This window comes from Triturus cristatus, chromosome 2_1 (assembly GCF_964204655.1).
Source record: "Triturus cristatus chromosome 2_1, aTriCri1.1, whole genome shotgun sequence".
NCBI lineage: Eukaryota > Metazoa > Chordata > Amphibia > Caudata > Salamandridae > Triturus > Triturus cristatus.
In genome coordinates, this window is record NC_140581.1 from 37,111,405 (window position 1) to 37,138,129 (window position 26,725).

The 26,725-nt window shown below is 45.6% G+C and overlaps 1 protein-coding gene across 3 annotated transcripts in view; it reads right to left on the reverse strand.

The window, feature by feature from the left end:
• LOC146863668 (long-chain-fatty-acid--CoA ligase ACSBG2-like) overlaps positions 1-26,725 on the reverse strand; it is a 212,304-nt gene that overhangs the window by 13,019 nt on the left and 172,560 nt on the right. For all 3 annotated transcript variants that reach the window (XM_085627767.1, XM_085627766.1, XM_085627765.1), the window contains 3 exons: positions 17,055-17,272; positions 5,664-5,803; positions 2,036-2,282 (listed from right to left, as the gene is read on the reverse strand). In XM_085627767.1, coding sequence (XP_085483893.1) covers positions 2,036-2,282; positions 5,664-5,803; positions 17,055-17,272 — 605 coding nt within the window. The remainder of the gene's footprint in view (positions 1-2,035; positions 2,283-5,663; positions 5,804-17,054; positions 17,273-26,725) is intronic.

Here is a 26,725-nt window from a genome sequence, read left to right on the forward strand (position 1 = left end):
CAATCAGAAGTTAGCAGGTCTGAGCTGTCAGCCTATAACTCTTTACTCGCGAGTGGGGCTACTAGCTTTTTTAAAGTAAAAATGACAATCTGGAAGTTTTACTGTTAGGATATATAGAAGCACACGTCCCACTTAATAATATACACCTCCCAACCTTACAGCTCGATAGGCCTTCCTTAGGGGTGACATATACATTGTTAAGGGAGGTGGCAGACTGGGAGCCATTTTGTACATTGTCACACTCAGGGTGGCACAATCACGGGGGGTACACTCAAACTTACATGCCCTGGATGCCCCTGGTACATACACTAGGGACTTAAAAGTAAGTTAGCTTATGTGAATTAGGGGTAGCCAATTCAACATGCATTTTGTAAAGGGTTTGAACACTTTCACTCGGGTCCTGTTAGCAGGTCTCAGGGCACTTTGAGTCGAAAAACCAGCAGCACCAGTGGAAACCTAAGGGGGTGATCATGCAAAAAGCGGCTTTTCTTTACAGTCACATAACTCCTTTGTGACTTGTGATATCCTTATAGCCGCACTCTAGTACTGTATGTCTAGCGGTACTCTATCCAACATGTAATCAGTATCCTTCCAGGGGACTGCACTCTCGATGAGGATTATTTTACTTTAATAGTTAGATTTTTCTCTGTCTCCTTATGATGTCTCATGATCACATCTGGAGTGCAGGTCATGTGGTGCACCAGCTGTTCACATTCGCAGGTAGTTTAAAATTCTGCTAAAACAGCAAATACATTCCTATTTCTACTACAACCAATTAAATTCCTTGCAGTGTAGACATTTGGGAATATTGTTTTCTAGAATAGAATAAATAATTTTATAAGTGCTCTCAGTAGCAGATTTATTAAGTCTTTGCTCAGGAGAAATGTCATAGAAAGCGACGCAAATCCACCCAACATCTTGATAAAATATTTATTTCTAAAGTTATCTAAAATTAATGCAAATAGAGCTCTGCCTTATTTTTGTTACGAATTCTCCTAGTATAAAACCTATGCTAGCGCTGCTCGCTGTTGGGGAGGAAGGAGCATCGCCATATCTTGGTTGATGCTTCAGCAATGCTCTCTCCTTCCCATGCAACTCAAGACAACAAAGCAACTGTGGATGAGCAATTGGCAAATATACCCCTTTATTTACAGTATTGGGGTTCGCTCTGTGTCACGCAGAAAGTTGGTTGTCAGCTGAGTAGGGCCCTTTGTAAGAATAAGAGACATTGGAAAGGCAGGTTATTTAATTCTCTCTTGAATGTTTCATATGAAGATGACACTCATTGGTGGAATGGAATCCAGACTTTGGGTAAAGTAAAGTTCCTGAGAATGATTGTTTTAGCGCCAATGTCTTTTTTGAAGAAACCTTCTCCATCAGCAGGTTGTTTCACCACGGAGAACTTTCACTGCCCAAGACGTTCAATTTGTGGCTAAGGTAGTTTGAAGTTGCCTTATGGAAAGCTTTGTAAGTTATTCAGCCTATCTTGAAAAGGATTCTTACTTCAATTGGGGGCCATTTGAGACTTTCATCACCTCTGTGATCATAAGGTAGCAGCCCGAAGAGCTGCCTTGAGAGGAGAAAGTTGACAATTGGAGTTCCCAAGGGTGGGGAGTTCCACTCTCTATCGCACCAGGGTCATGGATCTGTCCCTCGGCTACTGCTAGTCCTTGCTTAGCTCTCTTCTAACAATGGAAAACCCTGTATATAGTCACTGCACCATCATCCATATTCCCATAGGTGTATTAGGTAATTAGTTCCAGTATCAATGAAGAACTCTATTGCTCATCAATTAGCTATCATAAATATCACTTTTAAGTACTGTGGGTACTAGGTTAGCTCCCCCCCTCTAAGGCAAGCCCCACAGGCATTCCCTCCCCCACCAGCATATTCCATTTGGTTGTCAAGATCCCCAGTTAGCTTTCTCCCTTGTAAATATAGCTGATCACTACACCATCAGGTGGTTTCTCATCAGGGTCTCCTCCCTCAGTAGGGTAACCTACAAATGATCACTTCGTTTCCCATGTATACTCACCTAGCTCTCCTCCATCAATAGAGAAATCCTTTTCCAGTATTGTCCATTTCTGCACCCTTTGGGCATTGGAAACAGCCCTCTGGTTTACCCGGTCCAAGCCCTCCTGAATGGCCTTGTAGATTGCTGGGTCCTTGGATCTCACCACCTCCGATACCTGCTTGGCATCACTGCCCAGCTGCTGGCAGAATTGGATGGCATCCGGGGTCAAATCGTCTCCTGGCTGCAGTGTATTCGGATCAACGGTACACTGAGAGCAAATCATACAGAACCAGGAAAATGAGACATGGAAAAGATATAGTTTTCAAGGCTTCACAGTTTATAAATGGATTCAAAATATAATTGAATGGAAAATACTAATTTAAAAAATGTATCATAAGTTGAGTCTCATGAACCAGCATGCAAAGTTGAAAACGTACACTGGGAAAAAGAATGAGTGATGAATTATGAAATTTCACAGTGCAGATCTTGAGACCTGGTAACTGCTTATGAACAATTAAATTATTAACTGCCCTGCTCTGTAGTATGTCAATAGTACTATACACATCTTCACATGAATGCACCTTTTCTAATGTCTGGTGATAGTACTATACACCTCATCACATAAACACACTGTTTCTAAAGTCTAGCGATTATACTATACACCTCACCACATAAATATGCCATTTCTAAAGTATGACAACCTAATCAGATAACTACAGCTTTTCTAAAGTCTGACAGTTGCACTATACGCCTCTTCACATAAATGCAGAATTTCTCAATTTTAGCATTTGTACAATGTGCCTCAGCACATAAATACACTTTTTCTAAAATCTGGCAATTTCACTATACATCTTTTCACATAAATACACTGTTTAATATGTCTGGCGATTGTACTATATACCACATCACTTAAATGCACCTTTTCGAGAGTCTGGCAATTGTACTATACACCACATCACATAAATACACCTTTTCTAAAGTCTGACAATTGTACTATACACCTCATCACATAACTACACCATTTCTAAATTCTGGCTATTGGACAATATACCTCTTCACATAATTACACCGCCTTTAAAGTCCAGCGATTGTACTGTACAACACATCACATAAATGCACCTTTTCTAAAGTCTGACAATTGTACTATACACCTCATCACATGAATACACCTATTCTAAAGTCTGGTGATTATACCATACACCTCATCACATAAATACACTTTTCTAAAGTCTGGCAATTGTTCTATACACCGCTTCACATAACTACACCTTTTCTAAAGTCTGGCGATTGTACTATACACATCTTCACATAAATACACCGTTTCTAATGCCTGGTAATTGAACTATACACCTCATCACATAAATACACTTTTCTAAAGTCTGGCAATTGTACTATACACCTGTTCACATAACTACACCTTTTCTAAAGTCTGGCGATTTTACTATACACATCTTCACATGAATACACCTTTTCTAAAGTCTGGTGATTATACCATACACCTCATCACATAAATACACTTTTCTAAAGTCTGGCAATTGTTCTATACACCGCTTCACATAACTACACCTTTTCTAAAGTCTGGCGATTGTACTATACACATCTTCACATAAATACACCGTTTCTAATGCCTGGTAATTGAACTATACACCTCATCACATAAATAAACGTTGTCTAAAGTCTAGTGATTGTACTATACACCTCATCACATAACTACACCTTTTCTATAGTCTGACAATTGTACAATACAACTCACCACATAACTACACCATTTCTAAAGTCTGGCAATGGTACTATATACCTAATAACATAACTACACCTTTTCTATAGTCTGGCGATTGTACACCTCATCACATAAATGACCCTTCTTTACGGTTCGGTGATCATACAAGACGCCGCTTCACATAAACACATATTTTCTATAGTCTGCCAATTGTACAATTCACCTCATCATATGAGTGGCCCTTCTGAACAATCTGGTGATTGTACTATACACATCTTCATATAAATGCTCCTTATATCCAGTCTCTTGTACACCCGTACTCTAAAGCTATTCCTTACAGTCTGTCCATTTTATCTTCTCACTTACTTTCAACACTGATGAGCTCTCCATTTTGAACTTCAGACTGAAGAGCCCACAGGCACATAACATAACTACACACTGAATAGTATTGCCATGTCCAGAATCTTAGCTTATGACTCCCCTGTATGCCATTGGTTTATCTTTACCTTCACAGTGATGGGGGCGGAAAAGCCCACAACTCTTACCATTGGTGGGATCTGAATCAATTACCTCCACCTTCATGTCTTCAGAGTGATCAGCATGAAAACAGTAGTTGGCATGGACACACACCTCTTTCTTACATTCAAAGTGATCAGTGTGCATGAACTCTCACCTTTCTTACTTCAGCAGGTTGGGATGGACATCTTTCCCCACTTCCCTTCACCTTTATTGGCATCGATGAACTATACCTTCAGAGTATTCATCCCAGAAGAACGATCCATACATCCATATAGAGTCATCAGCATGCCTGAGCATGCATCACTTATCTTCAGAGTGACTGGCATGGGTGATCGCTCACTACCTATATCAAAGTGTTTATTGTGGACAAGCATCCCATCTTACCTTCAGAATGATTAGCATGGGGGAGATCCCTCCCCTTACAGGGAAAAGCTCTACCCTCCTACATTCAGAGGGTTCATCATGGCCAAATATTTCCATCAGAGTGATCAGAAAGAATGAGTGCTCCCTTCTTAAGTTTTTGGGTGATCCGCATGGATGAGCTCTGCCCTCTTAGCTTCATAGTCTACATCATGGACACGTTCTCCCCTTTTACATGGAAAAGCTCTTCTCTCTTACAATCAGAGGGATCAGAATGAATGAGTGATCCCCTCTTACCTTTACAGTGATCAGCATGGATGAGAACTACCCTCTTAGCATCATAGTCTACATCATGGACAAGCGCTCCCCTCTCACAGTGATCAGTCCCCTCGTACATTTAGTGATCAGCATGGGCAGGACTTCCCCTCTCACCTTTGGTCTGATCAGCATGGACAAGCTCTTCCCTCCTACATTTAGCGATATTACCATGCCCAAATATTTCCCTTCTATATTCAGAGTGATCAGCATGGATTTGTGCTCCCCTCTTATCTTCATAGTGACACCATGGGCACGGTCTCCCCTCTTAGATGGACAAACTCTCCACTCTTAAAATCTGCGTGATCAGAATGAATGAGTGCTCCCCTCTTACCTTTAGAGTGATCAGTGTGGATGAGCACTCCTCCTTAGCTCATAGTCTACATCACGAACAAGTGCTCCCCACTCACAGTGGTCATTCCCCTCATACATTGAGAGTGATCAGCGTGGGCAGGATCTCCCCTCTCACCTTCAGAGTGATTAGCATGGGTGAAATGTCCTCTCTTACACTAATAGTGTCCCTCACGGGCAAGCTCTTCCCTCTTACATTTAGATTCATCAGCACGAATGAGGACGACCTCTTGAAATCAGTGACCGGCATGGGCAATATCTGTCTCCCCTTCAGAACACTCTGAATGGACATACTGTCCCCACTTACCTTCAGACGGGTCAGAATGGGTGAGTTCTCTACCCTGACCTTCAGAGTAATCAGAATGTGAGAGTTCTCCTTCTCACCTTCAGAGTGATCAGCATGGACAAGAACCTTCTCTTGTCTCCGATTAACACCGCATTGCTAATGATGGGTACCTCCTCCTTCAGGGCATTCTCGATGGGCACCGGGGGAACATTCTCACCTCCTGATGTGATGACAATTTCTGTAGTTAATCGAGACATGTGTCAGAGGTATATGTGATCCTTCCAGAATGTATAGAAGACTCAAATAAATCCTGGGCTGTCTTACTTTTTAACCCTAACATTTGCAGAATATATACATTGTCAATAAAAGTCTGGACAATTTTCAGTTCTCTACTCCTCTTTCTTTTTTTGATATAACTTTTTTAGGCTTTTAAGAATCATAAACAGGCAGTTTTAATAAAAGAAGGTACCTCAGAGAAATGTATCCCCCCCTCCCTGTCTCCTCTTTAGATCAAACTCAAAGCACAAACATATTATTTCTACTGGAAAACACATATATTTAGCTTCAATAATTGCAAGGAAAGATTCAGAAATGTCACAAACTAGCTGCAGTGTTGAGAATATTCGTCATTGAGTCCCACCTCTATCTATAAAAATGGAAAATATTCCACTTTCAACACACTGGTTAGGTCAAACAGAATAATTCAAGCCTATGATTGCTGGATGTGTTTGCGAGCTGCTGAACCAATGATTCAAACCTTCATCATTGAATCCCTGGCTGTATAGCACATTCACATTTACATGGTAGACTCAAAAGTATGGTTGTGATATTTATGGAGCCGGCAGCCTAGATGTGCCATGAGTTTGTGCAACACAAAGCTGTACAATGCAGCATCTACTCCATACTATCCAGGGTAAGGGGTGTCATGGGCTAGAAAGGGCAGTTTTTACTCTGATTTGCGTAAAGGGGGCATCACTGGGATAGATCAGCGCAAACAGCCGTAGGTTTTGACACAAATCCCTGTCTATAAGGATAGTCCTGCCGGGCTTTGCGTCATAAACTAATGCATCCTTGAGGCAGGCAAATAGAAAATGTGATCATTTCACAAACTTAAACAAAATTAAAGTTTCCTCGCGAAGCAGATTCTATATTCTGTAAAGCAGACAAGTATTCAGAATATGCAGCTACTAATTATTGTGAGACCCTGTTTGTAGGGTTATGGCTGTCAACCAGCTTTGATTGTGTTGCCAAGGGATGCGGTCCCGCTCACACATGGGAGGCTTCACCAGCTGCTTCTCCGGATCAGGTGACCAGCGGCAACACAATCAAAGCTGGCTGACAGCCATAACTCGACGAATAGGGTCTCATTCTGAATACTCGTCTGCATTACAGAATATAGAATCTGCTTCATGAGGAAACATTAATTAAATGGAATTTTGGTCTGTGTAACCCTTGAGACCATCCACTACTATTTACCTTCGGGATGGAAGTACAACCGACAATAAGGACCGTAATCTGAGGAATTTAGCCCTGAAGAAGTCGCTGTGTAATTCATGGTAGCGACGGAACACATGGTGTCTAGGCTAAGACTCTGTACCAAGGAACGCACAACAAGAACAATAAATCCTGGAACCACACAGAGCAGTGGATGAACACTGTTTCTTTCTTTCCTACACTCATTACTGTACTAGCTTAAATCTATGTACCACTAGCGTGTGCAGAGGACCTTGGAGTTCTTTGTCTGTGGTTTACCACAATCTAGGGAGAGCGGTGGTTCTCCCTTTGCACCGCACGTACGTTTAAGTTCACCCTACACTATTTATGTACTGCCTTAGAGCGCCTTCACCTCACTAGAACAACCACCGGGCGTGCGGTGTCTAGAGTTTTTACTGTGCCTATAATTTCAAGGGGTAGTCTATAGTTGGCCTTCAAGTTCCATTTATCAATGGGAAGAGTATTGGTTTTTCACAGTTATTAACTATATCAGAATGGCAGTCAAATCGGAAAATCTCGTAAATGTTAGGCGATAGTTTCGCGGATGAGTCCCTGACAAAGAGCAGAATATTGTTTGCTTACATGGAGGCCAATAATCTACCTATTCTGAAACATAGGCCATGTGCTATATGTTGTTCTTGGAGCCAACAAGCGAGTAGCACATTGTCATCGGGCTTGTGGGTGTGTTTTTTGATTAAGGAGAGATGTGGAAATGCGCAGGGTGTGTCATGAGAAACCTATTCAAGCGGTAGTCTTGCGTGTTCTGGCGGCCATTTTGAATTGGTCAATTTAACTGATTATTCAATGGGTGTGTTCCAGCGCTTTTGACATATTTTAAGACAATCTATTTTACGTTTTTTCTGATTGAAATTGCGGAGTATTGGTATTAGAGAGGAGTGTCTTATGAGTCAGATAACGGTTTGGTGTCCATTCAAGAGATATTGGAGATTTTGATAGAGCGATATGACATCTGAACAAGAAAGGGTTGTTCAGAAGATACCGGAGGGAAGAATTAATCAGGAAAATAATTGATACAGCATGAGATGAAGAATTCTGTTCAGCGGGACAAAGAGTCTATGTTAGGAAAGTGGAAGGAGGATTAGACAATCAGTATTAGTCATTATCTGACGAGGACATGGAGAAGAAGGTAAATCAAGGGAAAATAATGGAATAAACAAACACTATGGGCCCCATTACTATGCCGGTCGGACGAGCCTGTCACACAATGCATGGATGTTTGGGAGGACACCGCAGGTGCCCCTGCTGCCTCATATCGGAGGCGGCAGTGGATCGGGGCCCTGCTAGGAGCCCCCAAAATCAGTTTCCGACCGCCTTTCTATGGTGGTCGGACTGCCACAGAAAGACTGTGGGAAACGTGCATCATAATCCCCACAGCAGTGCCTGAGCAGGCACCGCCTCCATTTTGGGGATTATGATCCGCCCTCTACCCCAATCGGCTCCTTGAGCCTGTCAGAGGCGGAGCGGATTACCCCGCAGACATCAGTCGGACTGGCTGTATCATAATATGGAGGTTGGATCGATGCCTCAGATGTCGGGCGAAATGCCACCAACGAGCTGTTGGATGGCCTTCCACCCAACATCATAAAGGGGCCCTTAGAGAAGAAGCAGATAAGCAAACATGGGAAAGAGTGTCAAACACCAAGAAAGGAAAAACAATTCTTAGTGGCACACAAGAGACAGGTGTCCTTAGTGCCATGTCAGATGATGATTTGAGGGAAGATAACCTAGGTGGTTGCTTATGAAGGAAGGTAGAACGGAGATATGATGAATATGTCTTGGATTAACCACAAAATGAAGATTTTTGTGATGATCTCATTGATGATGTACAGAAAGCGACTACATCGAAAGAGATAATTAAGAATTCTTTTATAGAAGAGATGTTTTCTCCATATAATTTGAGGCATCCAGGAAGTGAGGATTGGTGTCCCTTAGAACACGTAGGGAAGTTTGTTAAAGAGTGGATTAGGAAACCGTTGGAAAAGGAAGTGAGAAGTGTCTTAAGGGCTGAGTGTTCAAGGCCTGCTATTGATGGTAAGGTTTATAGTCCCCATAACGCGCTGGAGAGATCTTTAAAAGGACAGGTCTTCAATGTATTAGTCCCTTTGCTCTGTTTCTTGGAACTGGCAGAAGAAGCATATTTGAATGATATGCAGTGGATTTAGAATTAATAGGAGGTTGGAGTCAAAATCCATTTGTATTTATAGGCAATGCTAATGCTGAAAGGAGGTACAAATATGAATGTAATCCAAAGATAGGGGATATGGCAGGAAAGGAGGCAAATGAGAATGCAAAACAGGGCCTGGCAAAGAGCCTAAGTGAATATGTATCGCCCTCTGCAGCCTTAGATAAGGCTCATAGTAATAAGAGGAGAGTGTTTTAGGAGGTGTTTTTAGGACGACTGGCAGACGGGAACTTTATACTGGCTGGTTTAAAGATATTTCAAGATGGCAGGAATCCATATTTGAAGGGATTTGCAGTTGAAGGACAATTGGTTGGTAAAATTGGATATAAAGGATTAATATTTAAAAATAGCAAAGGAAAAGTACAGTCAGACCATTCTGCAGTTCAGATGGAGGAATCAGTTGGACCAGTTTCAGTGTTGATCATTCGGCCTATCTTGTGGTGTTTCACCGTGGAGATCGGGACAGCAGCGGCTTTGTTGAGAGAGAGAGTTATTCGGTTAATAATTTATTTGGACTGCAGTTAAGTGATGTTGCAGGGTTTGGAGGATTTTGAAAAAACTGCTGATGATGAGGAATCTAAAGGAGAATTTGAGTTTTATTATAAATTAAGAAAAATCGGTTTTGACACTGTTGCGGGGGTTGGAATTTCTGAGGTTCAAAATAGTTACAGTTCAGGTGATGTTTTTTCCGGGGAAGAAGGTAAAATTGTTAAAAAAGGAAATAAAGTATTCAATTCAATATTTTATAAAAGATTTGAAACTCGTATGAGGTCCACATACAAATGATTGCATAAGAAAATTAAACATAGCAAAACTCATTCCACGAACCATCATAACTTAACAGAGGCCTGCATTAGCATGTCTAAAAAAATCCTTTGGATAACAGTAATCAATATTGTCAATTATACTTATAGGCAAAAAAGTTAAGATTTTCACCAATGATATCTTTTTAGCTCATGGACAAAAACAAAGGCGCAATGACCTCAAGCATTTGGGCAACAAGAAGAAAAACCGCTTCGACAGAAAAAACATTTGGAATTAGCAGCAGTCGAATTGAAGTGGTAGGGCGTATCCTAAAAAAGTGCAAAAAATTTACAAAGGGCAGTAAGTAGCAGCTAGTTCGAATACAAAATAAAGTCCAGAATTCATCCTCAGCAGAACGTTCAATTTAGAATTTGCTGCAAAAAAAAAGGAATAACAGGGCATGTCCTAACCTGTGCAAAAAGCAATTCAATAGCATCCAGTACATGTGCAATAATGCAATCCAGAGTCCCGCTTCGGTTGAGTTTTAAACTTAACAACAGAACAAAGGTGCGAAATGAGCACAGCATCTCCAGATTGTGCAAACAGCAGCAGAAAGCAGCAATCAGTGTGCAAAATACAGTCTGACAGAGGAAATAGTAATACTCCATAAAAAGATGACAGAAGGGAGGGGTAATAAACCATCTAAAAGAATGTATAAAAGATTTAAAACATATACATAAACTCCTTAAAATTATTCAAACGTTTTGTACACACTGCTTCATTTTTTGGGCAAAAAAGAAAATCGCTAGCTGAAGCTACATTTTTAACACAATTTGTAAGAACATCGGCCGAAGCCAGCGACGCGGCTCGAGACCAGTGCTGGACAGGCAAATAAGACATGATCCAGGGTCTGAAAGCTCAGCTTATAAAAGTTGCAGGTTTTTCCATTTTTCAAATTCTGTAACCAGTTTGCTGTTAAATCGTTTAAAGGTAGAAGATTTATGCGACATAAAGTGAGCAAACGTCGGGTTCCATGTTCTAAATTGCAGTATAAATATTTTTGGGAAGTTTTTGGTGAATTTGTTCTGGCTATTAGCTCTAATCTCTTTATTGAATTACAAAATGTAATATCTCTATTAAAGCTAATCTTAATACTTGAGGTTTTTAAAAAAGATTTAAATTCTGATGGTAGGAGAGTAATCACTAATTCTTCTTGTACACAAAAGTTTTTTAGTGCAAATGAGAAATCATGATAGGAGTAATTACTTGCCTAAACACCGAAGATTTTGTGACACATGATACCTCTTAATGAGTCAGGCTCGCTATTTATCAAGTGGTATCCCCAGCGTAAAACCCTGGCTAAACCTTGAATATAGGAGCTTATCAAGCCAAATTCCAGCCTAATATCAGCCGATGGAACTAACGTATTAAAATTACACAATTTACGTAGTATCTGACCATCAATCCGGTCTAAAAAATTCCAGTCCTTGACAGGGATTGATTCAATGGCATAGAGCAGTGTTGGTGGAATTTTTACTTTAAAAACCATTAAATGGTGTAAAAAATGCCTTCTACCCACAGCACTATAAAAAATACGCAAACCATTTGCGTGGAATACAGCTTTACAGGAGCTATGTTCAATATGAAGTTTGTTCTTCATACTGCTCGCTACTAGTTTCCCTAAATAAAGATATGAATCTACCACCTCCAGGAAATAAAGTAAGCATTGAGAAAAGTGTACCTGACCTTACGGGATCTGGCGAGGAAGCTAGTATTTTTATTCTCTTCAACCCAGGCTGTTTTTCCTGAGCCATTACATTAGCGGGCTCAAAATAGAGTGAAAGAAGAGGCTTTGAGGGAGGGCTTGTGGTATGGCGAGAAGATAAGTTTGGATCAGGAAACAAAGCGGGAGTTGGCTTGGTGGTTGGAGAATCTGGAGGCATCAAATGGGCGAGCCATTTTTGGTTTCATGCCAGACCGTGTTGGAGACAGATGCCAGTCTGCCAGGTTGGTGGGCATGATTAGGTGTTCAGGAGAATGGTGGATTATGGACAAGAATGGAGAGGAAGCAGCACAAGTATTGCATGGAATTAAAAGCAAAATTGGATGTGGTGAAGAGTTTCAAGGGTTTTTAAAAGGGAAGTACAGTATTGTTGAGAATGGACAATGTGTCTGCAGTGGCAAATACAATTTACTTAGGGTGCGGGATGTCCCATTGCGTATCAGATTTGGTGAAGGAGCTTTGGGTTTTCTGTATATAGCACAAGATAAGTGTGAAAGCAGAATATTTTCTGGGCCAGGAGGATGCTATCGCAAATTGGAATTTAAGATACTTGAGGTATTTCAGCGGCTGGAAGTTGCATCAGGATTGTTTCAAGAGAATATTTTGGGAATTGGCGTTTGTGGAAGTGGCTCCGTTTGCAAGCAGGTTGACATTTCAAATAAAGAAATATTAAAATTTAAAGCCAGATCTGGGACAGCTGCAGTGGATGCATTTCAACAGAGTTGCTTTGCGGATCACGTCTATGTGTTCCCCCTGTTTGCGACGATTCAGAGGGCTTTGCTGAAGGTGGTGTTGCTGACACCTTTTTAGGCATCGTAAACATGGTCTCAAATGTTAATGGAATTGGCTTGCGAAATACCTTGCTTAATCCCATTGAGGGCAGGTGTATTAAGCAACAGGGATGAAGAAGAGCATCCTTTGATAATGTCAAAGATATTACACCTTGTTGGTGCTTGGAGATGAGTCTAGATCCTGTGGAGGCGCTGTTAGTACAGATAGTGAATTATTTTGTGGAACAGTTTGAGAGAGGACTTAGTTACAGGACTATGAATTGTTATAGGTCAGCAATTTGGAGGGTCATGGCCATGTTGATGGGAAGTCTGAGGGAAAACAGGTTTTGGTATGCAGGACAATGAAATGTAATAGGTTAAGAAGACCTCCTAGGGTAAGTATGATGTTCTGTGGGATGTGAACTTGGTATTGGCCTTGTTGAATTCCTTGTCAGACAGCATATATTTTGGGTTGAAACGATTTTCAGTGAAGTTGGCTACTTTACTGTTTATTTTCATGTCGAAGGGTTTCTGATGTGTAGGCTTTGGGGATACGCAGTAGGTTTTTATGGTCTGGAAAGACTGTTGTTTTGAAATACAAAGAATGACTAAAACTATGTCAAAATCTTTTTTTTCTCCACAGTTTGAAGAGTGTAGGAAATATGTTGTTGGTGAGTGTATGCAACTGTATGAGAGTAGAGTACTGGAGTTTAGCCCCAATAGAGAATCAATTATTGCTTTCGTATGTGAAGCTGTTTAGGGCAGTGTCTTCTGCTACTATTGCAAGACAGATTAAATGGAATATGGAACATGCAGAAGATTTTAAACCTCTTCTTATGAAAGTAATGATGGAAAGTAAAGCTTTATGGTACAGTGGGAGATTGGAGAAATTATAAAGGAGGCTGATTACTCTAAACCCAGTTGTTTTGCAGGGCTTTATTGCAGACCAGTGGAACACATGGTGAGTGTGGCGTTGAAAGGCTTTCAACATGCATAGTGATATTCTATGGTGTTGAATGAAATGCAGATTATCCAATTAAAATGTAGAGATTATCAGGATTTCATTGTAGACACGGAGGCTACCATTATCTCTCCCACCTCTCCCTATTTCCTATTATAAAGTTTTTTTAAAAAGGGAGCAAGGGAGAAAAAATTGTGTAAACGCATTTTGAGAAGGTTATTAATGTTGGTATGTTGCAGGATGTAGAGAATTCTTTAGGTGGATTTATTTTTTACATTGTTTTTTGTATTTATATAATCAACATTGAAGTAGTGAAGATGAAGATTTTGAGTTTGTTCTAAGACAGAAGAAAGAAGAAGAAAAATGGATGTTTTTGATGTTCATTGCATTTAAAAGAGGAAGAAGGTTCTGGGTGGGGATTACTTATGAGTTAAGGAGGTTCCAATTCTTAGATTGGTGATTCTGGTGATGTAATGTGGTACTTTAAAGTCCTGCAGGTGTGGCATTAAAAGAAGTTAATGCATAATGCTAGCTTCCATGTCTTTAATGAAATCCGGATTCTTTCTTCATTTTAATTGGAGAATCGTCATTCTGTTCGTATCTCAAGTAGGGGTGGGCGGAATTTGCGAAATTCACTTTCACAAATGATCGCGAAAATGTTAAAAATCTCTGCAAACACGTGGAAATATCGCGAAGATGCAGAAGTTTTTTTCCCGCCCGTTCGCGGTATTTTCTGCATGGTCGCGGCTCGCCAACTTACTCATGTGGTTGCTCGCGGGCGCGGCCATCTTGTTTTCACTTGTCTCGCAGTGCATGATCGCGAGAAGAAAGACGTGATCGCGCGACAAATGACGCTACTGCGGGCGCGTTCTGTCGCGAGACAGCGCAAATGGCTACCAACAATCCAACATCTCGTGGAGAACGCGACCGGATCGGGAAAACTTGTCGGCGAACGCGGGGATTCAGGTAAGGCGATCGCGCGCACGCGAGAATGTGTTATTTTACAGTGCGAGCAAGCAAAAAATTTCCGGTAAAATACGGATTGCGGAAATTTTGACATTTTCACGCTCTCCGCGGTACGCTAAAATGTCAAATTATCGCAATTTTAGCCCAGGCCTAATCTCAAAGTTTGAAGTGTCGATCTCATTACCACGTTCTCCGCTTGTGGCTTGTAGGATTATGTGTAATGGCTCATCCTTGCTCAGCAGCTAAGCGAGGGTCCTTCCGGGCTTCTCTCTCCCACCCTATGTTCTCACAAGGGCATATTTCCATAGAAACTGCACTTCACTGTCATCAGTAGTTCTAGTCTTTAAGTTATTAATGTCTTTCAGCGAGTACTGCATTATAATTAGTATTATGGTATCAAGTCTCCAGGTCTTTCAGATCAAGCCCCCAGACTCCCCACATATGTCTACGAGGATATCACATTTCTTAGCGTGCAAAATGTCCCTCAGGTCTTTACCTTAAAGGCTTCCCATTATACAGAATAGCCATCAACTCGGTCACTATTAAGCTGGAAAAATTCAACAATTGCTGCACGGGCTTCACTTCTAAATTCAGCATCTAGGAGGACTTCTTCTGGGAATAGCCAGGGAATGTAAAAGGGCTCATGTGAAAAAATCTACCTCGCGGTGCATGCAACAGGAGCATGTGGAGTCAGCATGCAATTCGGGTCTCCCGATCCACTGTGGTATGAAGTAGATCATGTGGAGATAGTGTAGCTGAATCATTAGAAGGCGTGCCAATATTGTTAACTCTCAGGGAGCCATACAGGCTCCTCAGTCAGGGCCAAAAGAACTAGGGAGATATCCAAAAGTGTTCACAAGGAACTATTTCCATTGACATAAACCAGTAATCAAGACGCGAGGAGATGCCATAAACAGCCGAGTAGTAAGAGTATACCCTCTCGTCCCCTTGTCTAACTCTCCGCAGGTCTGTGAGTCACAATACACCAAGCATAGTTGTTGGTGTTTGCTGTGCTTAGGTTTTGCTTCCCAATGGAGGTTTAGACCTAGCTAACACAGGCTCCAAGGGGGTATTCATATCTCCTTCTCATATAATGACATTTGCCTCAGCCCTAGGACACAGATCTAATATCTGATCACAGAAGCCCGGGGAGACAACACTGGTGCCATGTGTATTAATGAGTGGGACCTTCATGCCACAGCATGTAATCACGGAATATACTATATCTAGCATCGGAATCAATTCACTATCCGGTCAGTCTAAAAATCTGGTCATTTACTGAGTAGTTTGTACTGCTTGAGGTTCATGCATTTTGCAAAATGTTCCCGACATGCCTTTCAGAATTATGTGCAGGCATTGTGCACAAGTGCTCCACATGTCTCCATCGGATTCGAGTTATCTACACTCAACTCATGTCCTGCCACTGCAGCAGACACTAGTAATGATGCAAGAACATTTACATTAATAGTAAACACAATATATGTGAATCTGCAGAGCAAAGGCTAGACCTATTGGCCTTGCCAATGCTTGTTCTTTTCTTTTGGGACATTTATTAAATTAATGTTTCAACAAATAAAACTGTGGGGTTCCCCAATCTGAAAGTACAGTCCTTTTTTGCGATTATTGATCATAGAAATATCAATCGATCTCTCTAAACTTTAAAAAAACAAAAATACATTTTACACACTGATAAATCACTAACTTCAGTGTAGTATCACATTTCCCCGACCTAGATTTTCCATCACCTCTATTTCCCTTTGCCATTATTGTCACTGGTCCAGTGGACCCAAATGATGTGGCGACAACAATATTTAGAGAAAATGGAGCACTGTTGTCTCTTCTATGTAAAACAGATATACAGGAGAGACCATATCAAGACAGGGGTTCCTAGAGCTCTCTGGTCAAGTATGACCAACGCTTAGTTCTGGAACCTATGTCATGTGCATTTATTTTTGTAGACTCCTTTCCAACTCTCTTTTGCATCTCCAAGCATATTTGGCAATCTTTAATTGAAGCAACACAAGGCGTTGTCAAATGTTTCCTGAGATCTTTACACCATATGTTCGTGCTCCACTAGACAATTTTTCCTGGTCCGAGGGTCTGGGCCATTTTTGAGAGGGTGGGAAAATTGTGACGCTTCCTGCAACCTGTAGTTCAACTTCGGCTCGGTGAAGAGCTGCCTGCTTCAATGCATGTTGCCTGCCTGCTTTTCAAGAAATATCTATATATAACATTACAATTCATTAACTTGTCTCATCCCCGCTTCCATCACTCCATAATCAAGGAGAGAGATGTGAGTCCCTCCGTGTGCAAATATATATAAATCCATACATACCATGGGATCACTTAAACAGCATAATTGGTACTTTTGCATCAAATTACAACGGATCAGCATCGCAGACATATCTAAAGCGTATTAATCAGCTGTCCCCTCCACATCTTGCCCCGGTTCAGGGTTTCCCCATTTCCTGTTGTATCCGGACTTCTACCAAGTCCCATTCCATAATTATTTATTTGCTTTTTTTACACTCACCACCACAATGCAACAACCAAGTGTGTGTTGCTCACCTTTGATTCTCCCCGTGATGTAGAGAAAGCCGTCCTGGTCGAACTTGCCAATGTCACCGGAGTGCAGCCATCCTTCTTCATCTAAAGCCTCCTTTGTTTTTTCAACCATGTTCAAGTAGCCCATGAAGACGTGTCTCCCCCAGAAGCAGACCTCGCCGCTACCATCCTTGTCCGGCATATGGATCTTGCTTCTGCATCCTGGCATCGTCTTACCGCAGCTGTGAGCAAATAACACAGAGATATACTGAATGGGTCACCATAGCAGTAACTGCAAGTTCAACCGTCAGGTCTCCTAAGCGTTGGCACCAATAAATATATGGTTCTGGATCTCTTTATGGATCTTTTAAGGATTGGTGTATTGGAGCATCCGCCTTAAATCAGCAGATGTTCTGTTCCTACCACCTCCCGGTTCCTCCACCTCATTTAGAGTTTGGAGAAATGTTGAGGTTCTGACAGTGCATCCTCAGCCGGATCCATCAACATCACCCTATTTAGAGATGCCTTCTCTATTGTTTTTCCTGTTTGTCTGACTGAATGATTTATTTCTTAAGCGCGCTATTGCCGAGGCGTCTTGGCGCTGAGGTGTGTGCGGGTAGTGCAGCATTATCAGATCTAGGTTTTTGCAAAAAGCCAGGTTTTCGACATTTTCCTGAATAGAGTCCTGTTAGGTTGTTGTCGCATCTGTGTAGGGAGGGAGTTCCAAAGCTTAGCCGCTTGTAACGAAAAGCCTTTTCCTCCCCATCTGACTCTTCTTGTCTTGGGGAGACATACCAACCCCCTATTTGCAGGCCTAAGACAGCGTGCTGGTACGTAACGAGGGAAGAGGAGCCTAAGATCCACCGCTCCTCCTCTATACAGAGCTTTGTGCACCAAGCAGAGGGCCTTAAAGTCCACTCGTCGTCGAACTGGAAGCCAATGTAACTGCTTTATACCGCTGGCTGTCGGATGATGTTTAGGTAAGTCCAGCAATATTCGAGCGGCCGCATTTTGTAGTGACTGAAGTGTTGAGAACTGTCTTGCGTCAGCTCCCAAATACAGGGCATTACAGTAATCGACTCATGACAGAACCAAGGCCCCTACTACCATTTTCCTTAGTGAAAAAGGAATGAAAGGAAGTATTTTTCATAGAACCTTCATCGTAAAAAAGCAAGCTGAGGTGACTTGGTTGATTTGTGGGGCAAGCGTTAAGTCTTTGCCAATCAGGAAACCTAAGTTCCTAACCTTAGACACAGGGACAGGGCAAGTGCCAGCTTCAGGGGGCCACCAAAGTTGGCTCCAAACTGAGGGTTTCTGACCAAACTCAATAACCTCGTTTTTTTCCTGTGTTGAGCTTCAGAAAATTAGAATTCATCTAAGCCATCAGCGCCGTGAGACAATTGCGGAATAGTTCAGCTGTTATGTCCACATTTTGCGTGAGTGACACCAGAAGCTGGGTGTCATCCGCATATGACACTAGCGTCAGACCATGATCTTTTATTAGTCTAGCTAGTGGTGTGACGTACAGGTTGAACATTGTCGGGGACAAGGCTGATCCTTGAGGGACTCCACATGGGAGGTAGAATTCTCCTGACTGAAGACCCTCCCAATGAATTAGTTGTACCCTGGAGGCCAAAAAGGACGTAAGAAGACTTAGAGCTGTGTCCTTGACACCCGCTGCTTCCAACCGCCGTAGCAACACCGTATGGTTTACGGTGTCGAAAGCAGCAGTTAAATCGAGTAGGATAAGAACAGTCCTACCCCTTCCATCCATCACCTTGCGGATCTCTTCTGTTGCCATTATCAGTGCTGACATTGAATGTCGAGATCTAAAGCCATGCTGTGTGGAGTCCAGGATGTTGTTGGAATCCAAATGCTCCATCAATTCCAGATTCATGGCTTTCTCCAAGATTTTGGAGGACAAGGGGAAGCAAGATATGGGACGATAGTGCTTGGTCTCCTGGGGATATAGTGTATCTTTCTTTAGGATAGGTCTAATACAAGCCTTTTTCCAGAGCTGTGGAAAGACCCCTGAGCTCGTGATCTCATTAAGGAGGGGGGTCAGAGATGCACTGACCTCCTCCGGAGCCAAATGTAAAATGTAGGGGGGGCATGGGTCTAGGGGGGAGCCGGACTTGGTTTGTAGCAGCAGGTCCGTAACCTGTTTTTCACTTAGCACAGAAAAGCGTGACAGGCTAGACTGAGTTGGAATGTCCACCACCAACTCTCTACAGTCCTTCCCTGTGTTATCTGCTGTGTTCACAAGTTCGTTGTAGACTGTCTGAACTTTATTCTGAAAGAACATAGCCATTTTGTCAACAAAATTTTGGTCAGGCACAAATAACGTGTCTTGTGGGCACTTTGATAAGGCAGATACAGTTTTAAATAGTTCCTTGGAGGAATTAGTGGCCTCTTGGATGTTATTGGTAAAATATACCGTTTTTGGCTGTTTTATAGCAGTCTTGTATTCCTCTAAGGTTCTGTTATATTCAATTCTATGTTCTGGGCTGTAGTCGGATCTCCAAACACGTTCCTGACGTCTACATTTAACTTTGATTAGCCTAAGCTCAGCTGAATACCAGGGTGACGTAACTTGCCTTCTCCTGGGGCGTTTTGTCACTTCTGGAGCCAGCCCATTTACTGCGTGACGTAGCCATTTCTGCCAGAGCTGTGATCAGGTCGTTTCTTTGTATAAGTTTCCAAGGACGTGATTTGACCAAAGAGGATCTTTCCCTGCGACAGCTACTAGTTGTGGACGTATTGACTTTAAAGTAGACTACTGCATGATCAGACCAGGATGCTGGTCGCACACTCTCCGCTTCAATGAGTGCATTGTTGGTAAAAATACCATCCAGCGTGTGCCCGGCTTGATGGGTTGGCTCGGATATAATCTGACTCATCCCATAGCCTGCCAGATTATCGATCAGACAGGTAGAATCTGAGTCGTTATTAGCTTCTAAATTTAAATTAAAATCACCCAGGACTGTGAAGGTGGCAGTGTCTAAGCATGATTCCAGAAAGATCTGCAGTGATCCGATAAAAGAAGCTCTTGTCCCTGGCGGCCTATAGGTAAGTAGGCCTGGGAAGAGTTCACAATTATTGTGTTTAACGCCTAATGACATTGCCTCTGCCTCCAGCGTAGATTCAGACCTAAACATCACTGTATAGTGAGAACAGTATATCAACGCTATACCTCCCCCTTTTGCTCTTACCCTGTCTTCGTAAGCTACCAGGTAGCCCGCTGGACTTTTAACTTTTACTGTGTAATATTTTATTGTGCCGTGTTTGATTGTTTTTTCTCCTTCTTGATTACTTTGATTGCTTTCCTCTGCCTGGTTTTCCTGCTGTCCCTGAGGCCCCTCCCACCCCGTCACAGCCCCCGCCTCCCTACCTCGGGTCCTGCCCACCTCCCCTACTTATCGCGCCACTGGCACGCCAAAGGCGTGCCTAAGGCAAGCCCATCTGCGCCCGTCCGCGACCCGCCTGCGACCAGGGCCAGGAACCCTGGTTCACCCAGGCCCCACCGTTACGACTTCACCACCCTCCATGCACTCAATCCCGGAAGACGCTCCGACTGCAAAAGATCCTCACTGAACACCACCCATGGACAGTTCTCATGCAGATATTGTCGCAGATCCTTCACCATCGCCAGAGCCCCCACGACCGCCGAAGGCCCGCCCGATGCTCGCACCACCAAAACCCTGACATGCATCAACATGAGCTCCCTACACCGACACGCTGTAGGGAACAGGGACCTCATCGACACCCTCTCGCCCGTCGTCGCCTTCTTCACGGAAACCTGCACCAACACCACATCCAGCCCGACATCGCCACTGCCATCCCCGACAGCTACAAAATCCAGAGAAAGGACCGCCCAGGAGGAGGACTCGCCATTGCACACAAGACCTCCCTCCGACTCTCCACTTCCAGCACGACTGACCCCCACTCCAACACAGAACCCTTCCACTTCCAGATCCAGACCAGGACCACGCTACGCAGCACCCTCATCTACAGACCGCCAGGACCTCGCACCCAGTCCACAACCACCATCGCCGAGCTCGCCGCACCCCACGCCATCACCTCCATGGACAACATCCTACTCAGGGACCTGAACTTCCACCTCAACAACTGCAACGACCCAGACTCCACCACTCTCCTTGACAACCTCGGACTGAAGCAGCTGGTCAACAGCTGGTCAACACGCCCATCCACAGAGCTGGACACACCCTTGACCCCATCTTTGCGGGAGGGACGAACATCTGCTTCAGCCACACCACCCAGCCCCTCTGGACGGACCACCACTGCATCCATTTCACCTTCAACACCACCACCGCACCCAAGCCCGCCCTGCACCCGCCACGTCGGAACTGGAGCAAGGTCACTGGGGAACACCTCAACACCACCCTCCTCCAAAACCCCCCAGCGCACGACCGACACCAACGCCGCAGCCATAGAATTTCACCGCTGCATCTCCTGCTGTGCTGACAACCTCGCACCCCTCCTCCACCCCGCCAAACAACGCCCCCTGAAGGCCGCCTTGTTCACAGAACTACAAGAAGCCAGACGCTCCTGCAGACGCGTAGAGATAACCTGGTAAAACCAGAAAACCAGGGAAGCACGGAGCAACCACAGGACCGCCCTGAAGGAATACCACCAGCGAATAAGAGACACCAAAAGGACCTTCATAAGAGACAAAGTCCAAACCAACGCGACCAATGCCAAGGAACTGTTCAACGTCATACAGCAGTTCGCAAAACCCCCCAGCGAACTAGCGGACGTCACACCTTCCCAGGAACTCTGCGACAAGCTCAGCTCCTACTTCCACCTGAATATCAAGGTCCTCTACGACAACTTGAGTGAACAGATGCTGGACACCACCCCTCTCCCCACCGTCGCCGACAGGCCAACCATCATGACCTGGGATCCCGCCACTGTCGAACCCATCACCGCGACCATGAACAAAACCCACTCAGGAGCCCCAATGGACCCCTGCCCACCGCACATATTCCACAGAGCCGCCGCCGCCTTCGCACCCAAACTAGGAGGGACCATCAACGCATCCGTCAGATCCAGCGTCTGCCCCGACAACTGGAAGCAGGCGGAGGTTAAACCCCTCCTCAAGAAACCTACGGCCGACCCAACGGACCTGAAAAACTACCGGCCCATCTCTCTCCTCCCCTTTGTGGCCAAAGTCACAGAGAGACTCGTTAACGCCCAACTGACCACCTTCATCAAAGAGAACTCCATCCTTGACGCCTCCCAGTCTGGATTCCGCAGCAACCACAGCACCGAGACCGCCCTCCTCGCCGCCACTGACGACATCCGAATGCTACTTGACCAGGGACACACTGCGGCCCTCATCCTTCTGGACCTCTCCGCAGCCTGCAACACCGTTTCACACCCCACGCTCGCAGCCAGACTTCACGACGGGGAATACAAGGAACCGAGGATCAGACTTCCTCCCTTCCTCTCCGCACCCACCGATATCAACTGCAGAGTACCCCAGGGATCATCGTTTAGCCCCACGCTCTTCAACATCTACATGGCCCCCCCTGCCACCATCGTCAGACAGCATGGGCTCAGAATTATATCCCACGCCGACGACACCCAACTCATCCTCTCACTCACGAAGAATCCCGAAGACACCAGACTCTGCTTCCAGGAAGGAATGAAGAACGTGGCAGCCTGGATGAAAGACAGCTGCCTAAAGCTCAACTCAGAGAAGACAGAGGTCCTCGGACCCTGCACCTCCACCTGGGATAACACCTGGTGGCCCTCCACCATCGGGAATCCACCCACCCCTACAGACCATCCACAAAACCTCGGCATCATCCTCAACTCCTCCCTCTCCATGAACCGCCAGATCAATGCCGTCGCGTACACTAGTTTCAGCTGCATGCGTATCCTCCGTAAGACCTTCAAATGGATCCCCCCTGACTGCAGAAGGACCATCACCCACGCGCTCATTAAAAGCAGACTGGACTACGGCAACACCCTATACACCGGAATCAACAGAACCCTTCTACACAAGCTCCAAACCATCCAGAATGCCGCAGGGAGACTCGTCCTCGGGACACTGCATCACGAACACATGACCCAACACCTAAGAGACCTCCACTGGCTCCCCGTTGAGAAGAGGGTCACCTTCAAACTCCTCACCCATGTCTACAAATCCCTCAAAAACATCCGACCCAAATACCTCAACGAGAGTATCCTTCCACGTACCCAAGAGGAACCTCCGCTCCGTCGACTTCCCCCTTGCAGAGGTCCCCCGCATGCGCAGAAACAGAACAGGCAGGAGAGCCTTCTCCTTCATCGCAGCCAAGACCTGGAACGAGCTCCCTGTGAACATCAGACGCTCCCCGACCCTGCACACGTTCAGGAAGGACCTCAAGACCTGACTGATCTGGAGTTGCTCCCTACACCCCCCCCCCCCCTAGTGCCTTGAGACCCTCACGGGTGAGTAGCGTGCTTTACAAACCCCTGATTGATTGATTGACTCCCGATGGCCACAGTTCAGCAGGACCCCTTTCGCTGTAGGAGCTGTCACAGTTATGTCGAGGTACAGAGTCAAGACTTTAGACCATATAAGCACAGTCAGCAGATGGGCGCGTCTCTCTAGAAACTGCGCTGGAAAGCATCATTGGAAAAAAACGGTAAGTTTGGGGGAAGGGTAGTGCCACGGGTCTGCGCTGCAGATTACCAAGCCAAAATGTAATCAAGTTGACTACACTGTGTGAAACCGGGTTTTGATGTTATGCCAGTCATCAAGAGTCATCAAGAGTCTGTGAAACTCGACAATGATTTCTTAAATTAGTTGGTTTCCATTCCTGTCTCCCATACCTGGTGGGGATGGTGTTTTCTGTGAGGCAATCTCCCACATCATGGCCAGGAAAGCTGAGCCTGGCGTAGCACGGCCTGGTTTGCACATCATTAGTAGTGTCATGGCACTTACTCAGCCAGCTGCGAGAACTCCCGGCACCGTCCAGTCTGAGCAGCGCTGCGGCCGCAGTCCAGGACTCCAACTGCATTTATGGCTGCACCAGCAGTGGACTGCAGTGCAGGGCGGGGGCCAGGCTGCAAGCACCACCACTCTCCTTCGGCAGCCGCGAAGCGTGGGTCCATGAATTGCTGTGAAGCACGTCTGCTGGCTGTTCTTTGGGCAAATGAAATCATGAGATTCAGTCTCAACATCATGTGACGTCAGTGGCTTTGCTCAATGACAAACATTGTAGCCAACCCCTGAGCCAGCCCCCATGCCTGCCTCAGCAACGCGCACTAGCAGGTAAGACCAAATTGTCAGTGATACTTAAGCAGTGCTGAGGCTTCGCTTAGAATGCGCTACAAATGCGTGGCAAGGTCGGCGGAGCGGAGCTGGTGGTTCGGGGTGTAGAAGGTGAGTCGACTGTTGAGGTATGTCGGTCCGGTGTCGTGGAGTGTCTTCTGTGCGTGGGCGAGGAGCTTGAAGGTGATCCTTCTGTTGACGGGGTGCCAGTGCAGGACTCTCAAGTGGGGTGTGATGTGGCTGTGTCGAGGGATGTTGAGGATCAGGCGGGTGGAGGCATTCTGTATGCGTTGCAGTCGTTTCAGCAGTGTGGCCGGGGCTCCCGCGTAGAGGGCGTTTCCGTACTTCGGGACTTCTCGCAGCTGGCTGAGTAAGTGCCACACCACTATTATGCTGACGAGGGCCTGGGTGACCGTTCTTCTTGTGTTGGTGGGGATCCACCTGTAGATCTTGCGGAGCATGCGGAGGGTGTTGAAACAGGAAGAGGAGACGGCGTTGACTTGCTTGGTCATGGAGAGCGTTGAGTCAAGGATGAACCCTAGGTTGCGTGCGTGGTCGGTGGGTGTTGGTGCAGCTCCCAGGGCGGTCGGCCACCAGGAGTTGTCCCAGGCTGAGGGGATGGAGCCGAGGATGAGGACCACTGTGTGTCCAAGTTCAGCTTCAGACGGCTGTTCTTCATCCATTCGGCGACGGCTTTCATCCCTTTGTGGAGGTTGGTTTTGGCAGTGAGGGGGTCCTTGGTGAGGGAGAGGATCAGCTGTGTGTCATCGGCGTAGGGGATGATGTTGAGGTCGTGCAGTCTGGCGAGGTGGGTGAGCAGGGCCATGTAGATGTTGAACAATGTCGGGCTGAGGGATGATTCTTGGGGTATGCCGCAGATGATCTTGGAGGCTTTGGAGCGGAAGGGGGGAGGCAGACGCTCTGGATTCTGCCAGAGAGGAAGGAGGTGGTCCATTCTAGAGCCTTATCTCGGATCCCTGCGTTGTGGAGGCGTGTGCGTAGGGTGCAGTGGCAGACAGTGTCGAAGGCTGCTGATAGGTTCAGGAGGATGAGGGCCGCAGTTTTGCCATTGTCCTGCAGGGCCCTGATGTCATCGGTGGCGGCAATGAGGGCAGTTTCGGTGCTGTGGTTGTTGCTTAACCCGAACTGGGATGGGTGCAGGATGTTGTTCTACTCGAGGTAGCGGATCAGTTGTTTGTTGACGGTTTTCTCGATGACCTTCGCCGGAAACGGGAGCAGGGAGATGGGCCGGAAGTTCTTGAGATCCCTCGGATCCACCTTGGGTTTCTTGAGCAGGGCGTTGATCTCGGCATGCTTCCAGCTCTCAGGGAAGGCCGCGGTCTTGAAGGAGATGTTGATGGCCTTTCGGAGGTGGGGTGCGATGGTGGTGCTGGCTTTGTTGAAGATGTGGTGAGGGCACGGGTCTGACGAGGAGCCGGAGTGGATGGTGTTCGTGATTTTGATGGTGTCCTCGTCGTTGATGTTGGTCAAGGTGAGCAGGGGGTCGCTGTGGGTGGTGGCCGTGGGGTCTGAGGTGTCGTTGGCTGTTGGGGTGGTGAGGTTGTCGAAGCGGTCGTGAATGTCTGCGATCTTGCAAAGGAAGAATGTGGCCAGGGCGTCACACGGGTCTTGCGATGGTGGGATGTCGTTGGTGTTAGAGCTGGGGTTGGAGAGTTCCTTCACGATGTTGAAGAGCTCTTTGCTGTTGTGTGCGTTGTTGTTGAGGCGGTCCTCGAAGGAGGTCCTTTTGGCAGATCTGATGAGGTGATGGTGTTGGCAAATGGCGTTCTTGTGAGCTGCGTGGTTCTCTGGTGTCTGCTCGCGTTGCCATTTTTTCTCTAGTTTTTGGCAGGTTTGCTTGGAGGTCTGCGCTGAACCAGCTGGCATTCTTGTTGGTGTGTCTGTTGGAGGGTTTCTTGATCGGGGCGAGAGTGTTGGCGCAGTCGTCGATCCAGCGTCTGAGGTTGCTGGCAGAGGTGTTGGGGTCAGTGGGGTCAGCGGGTGGGCTTCAGGCGGTGTTTAGCTGGTCTTCGGTGATTTTGCTCCAGCTGCGGTGGGGGATCTGTTGGGTGCGGTGTTGCGTGGTGGGTTTCCGGAAGTTGAAGCAGCGATGGTCGGTCCAGTGGAGTTCGGTGGTGTGGCTGAAGGAGACGTGGGAGCTTGCGGAGAAGATGGGGTCAAGCGTGTGGCCGGCGGAGTGCGTGGGCGTTGTGATGAGCTGTCTGAGTCCGAGGTTGGTGAGGTTGTCGATCGGGGTGGTGGAGTTGGTGTCGTTGTTGTTCTCAAGGTGAAAGTTCAGGTCTCCGAGGAGGATGTAGTTCGTGGAGGCGAGGGCGTGCGGGCTGACAAAGTCAGCAATGGAGTCGCTGAACTGAGGCCTGGGTCCTCTGGGGGTGGTGTTGGGATCAGT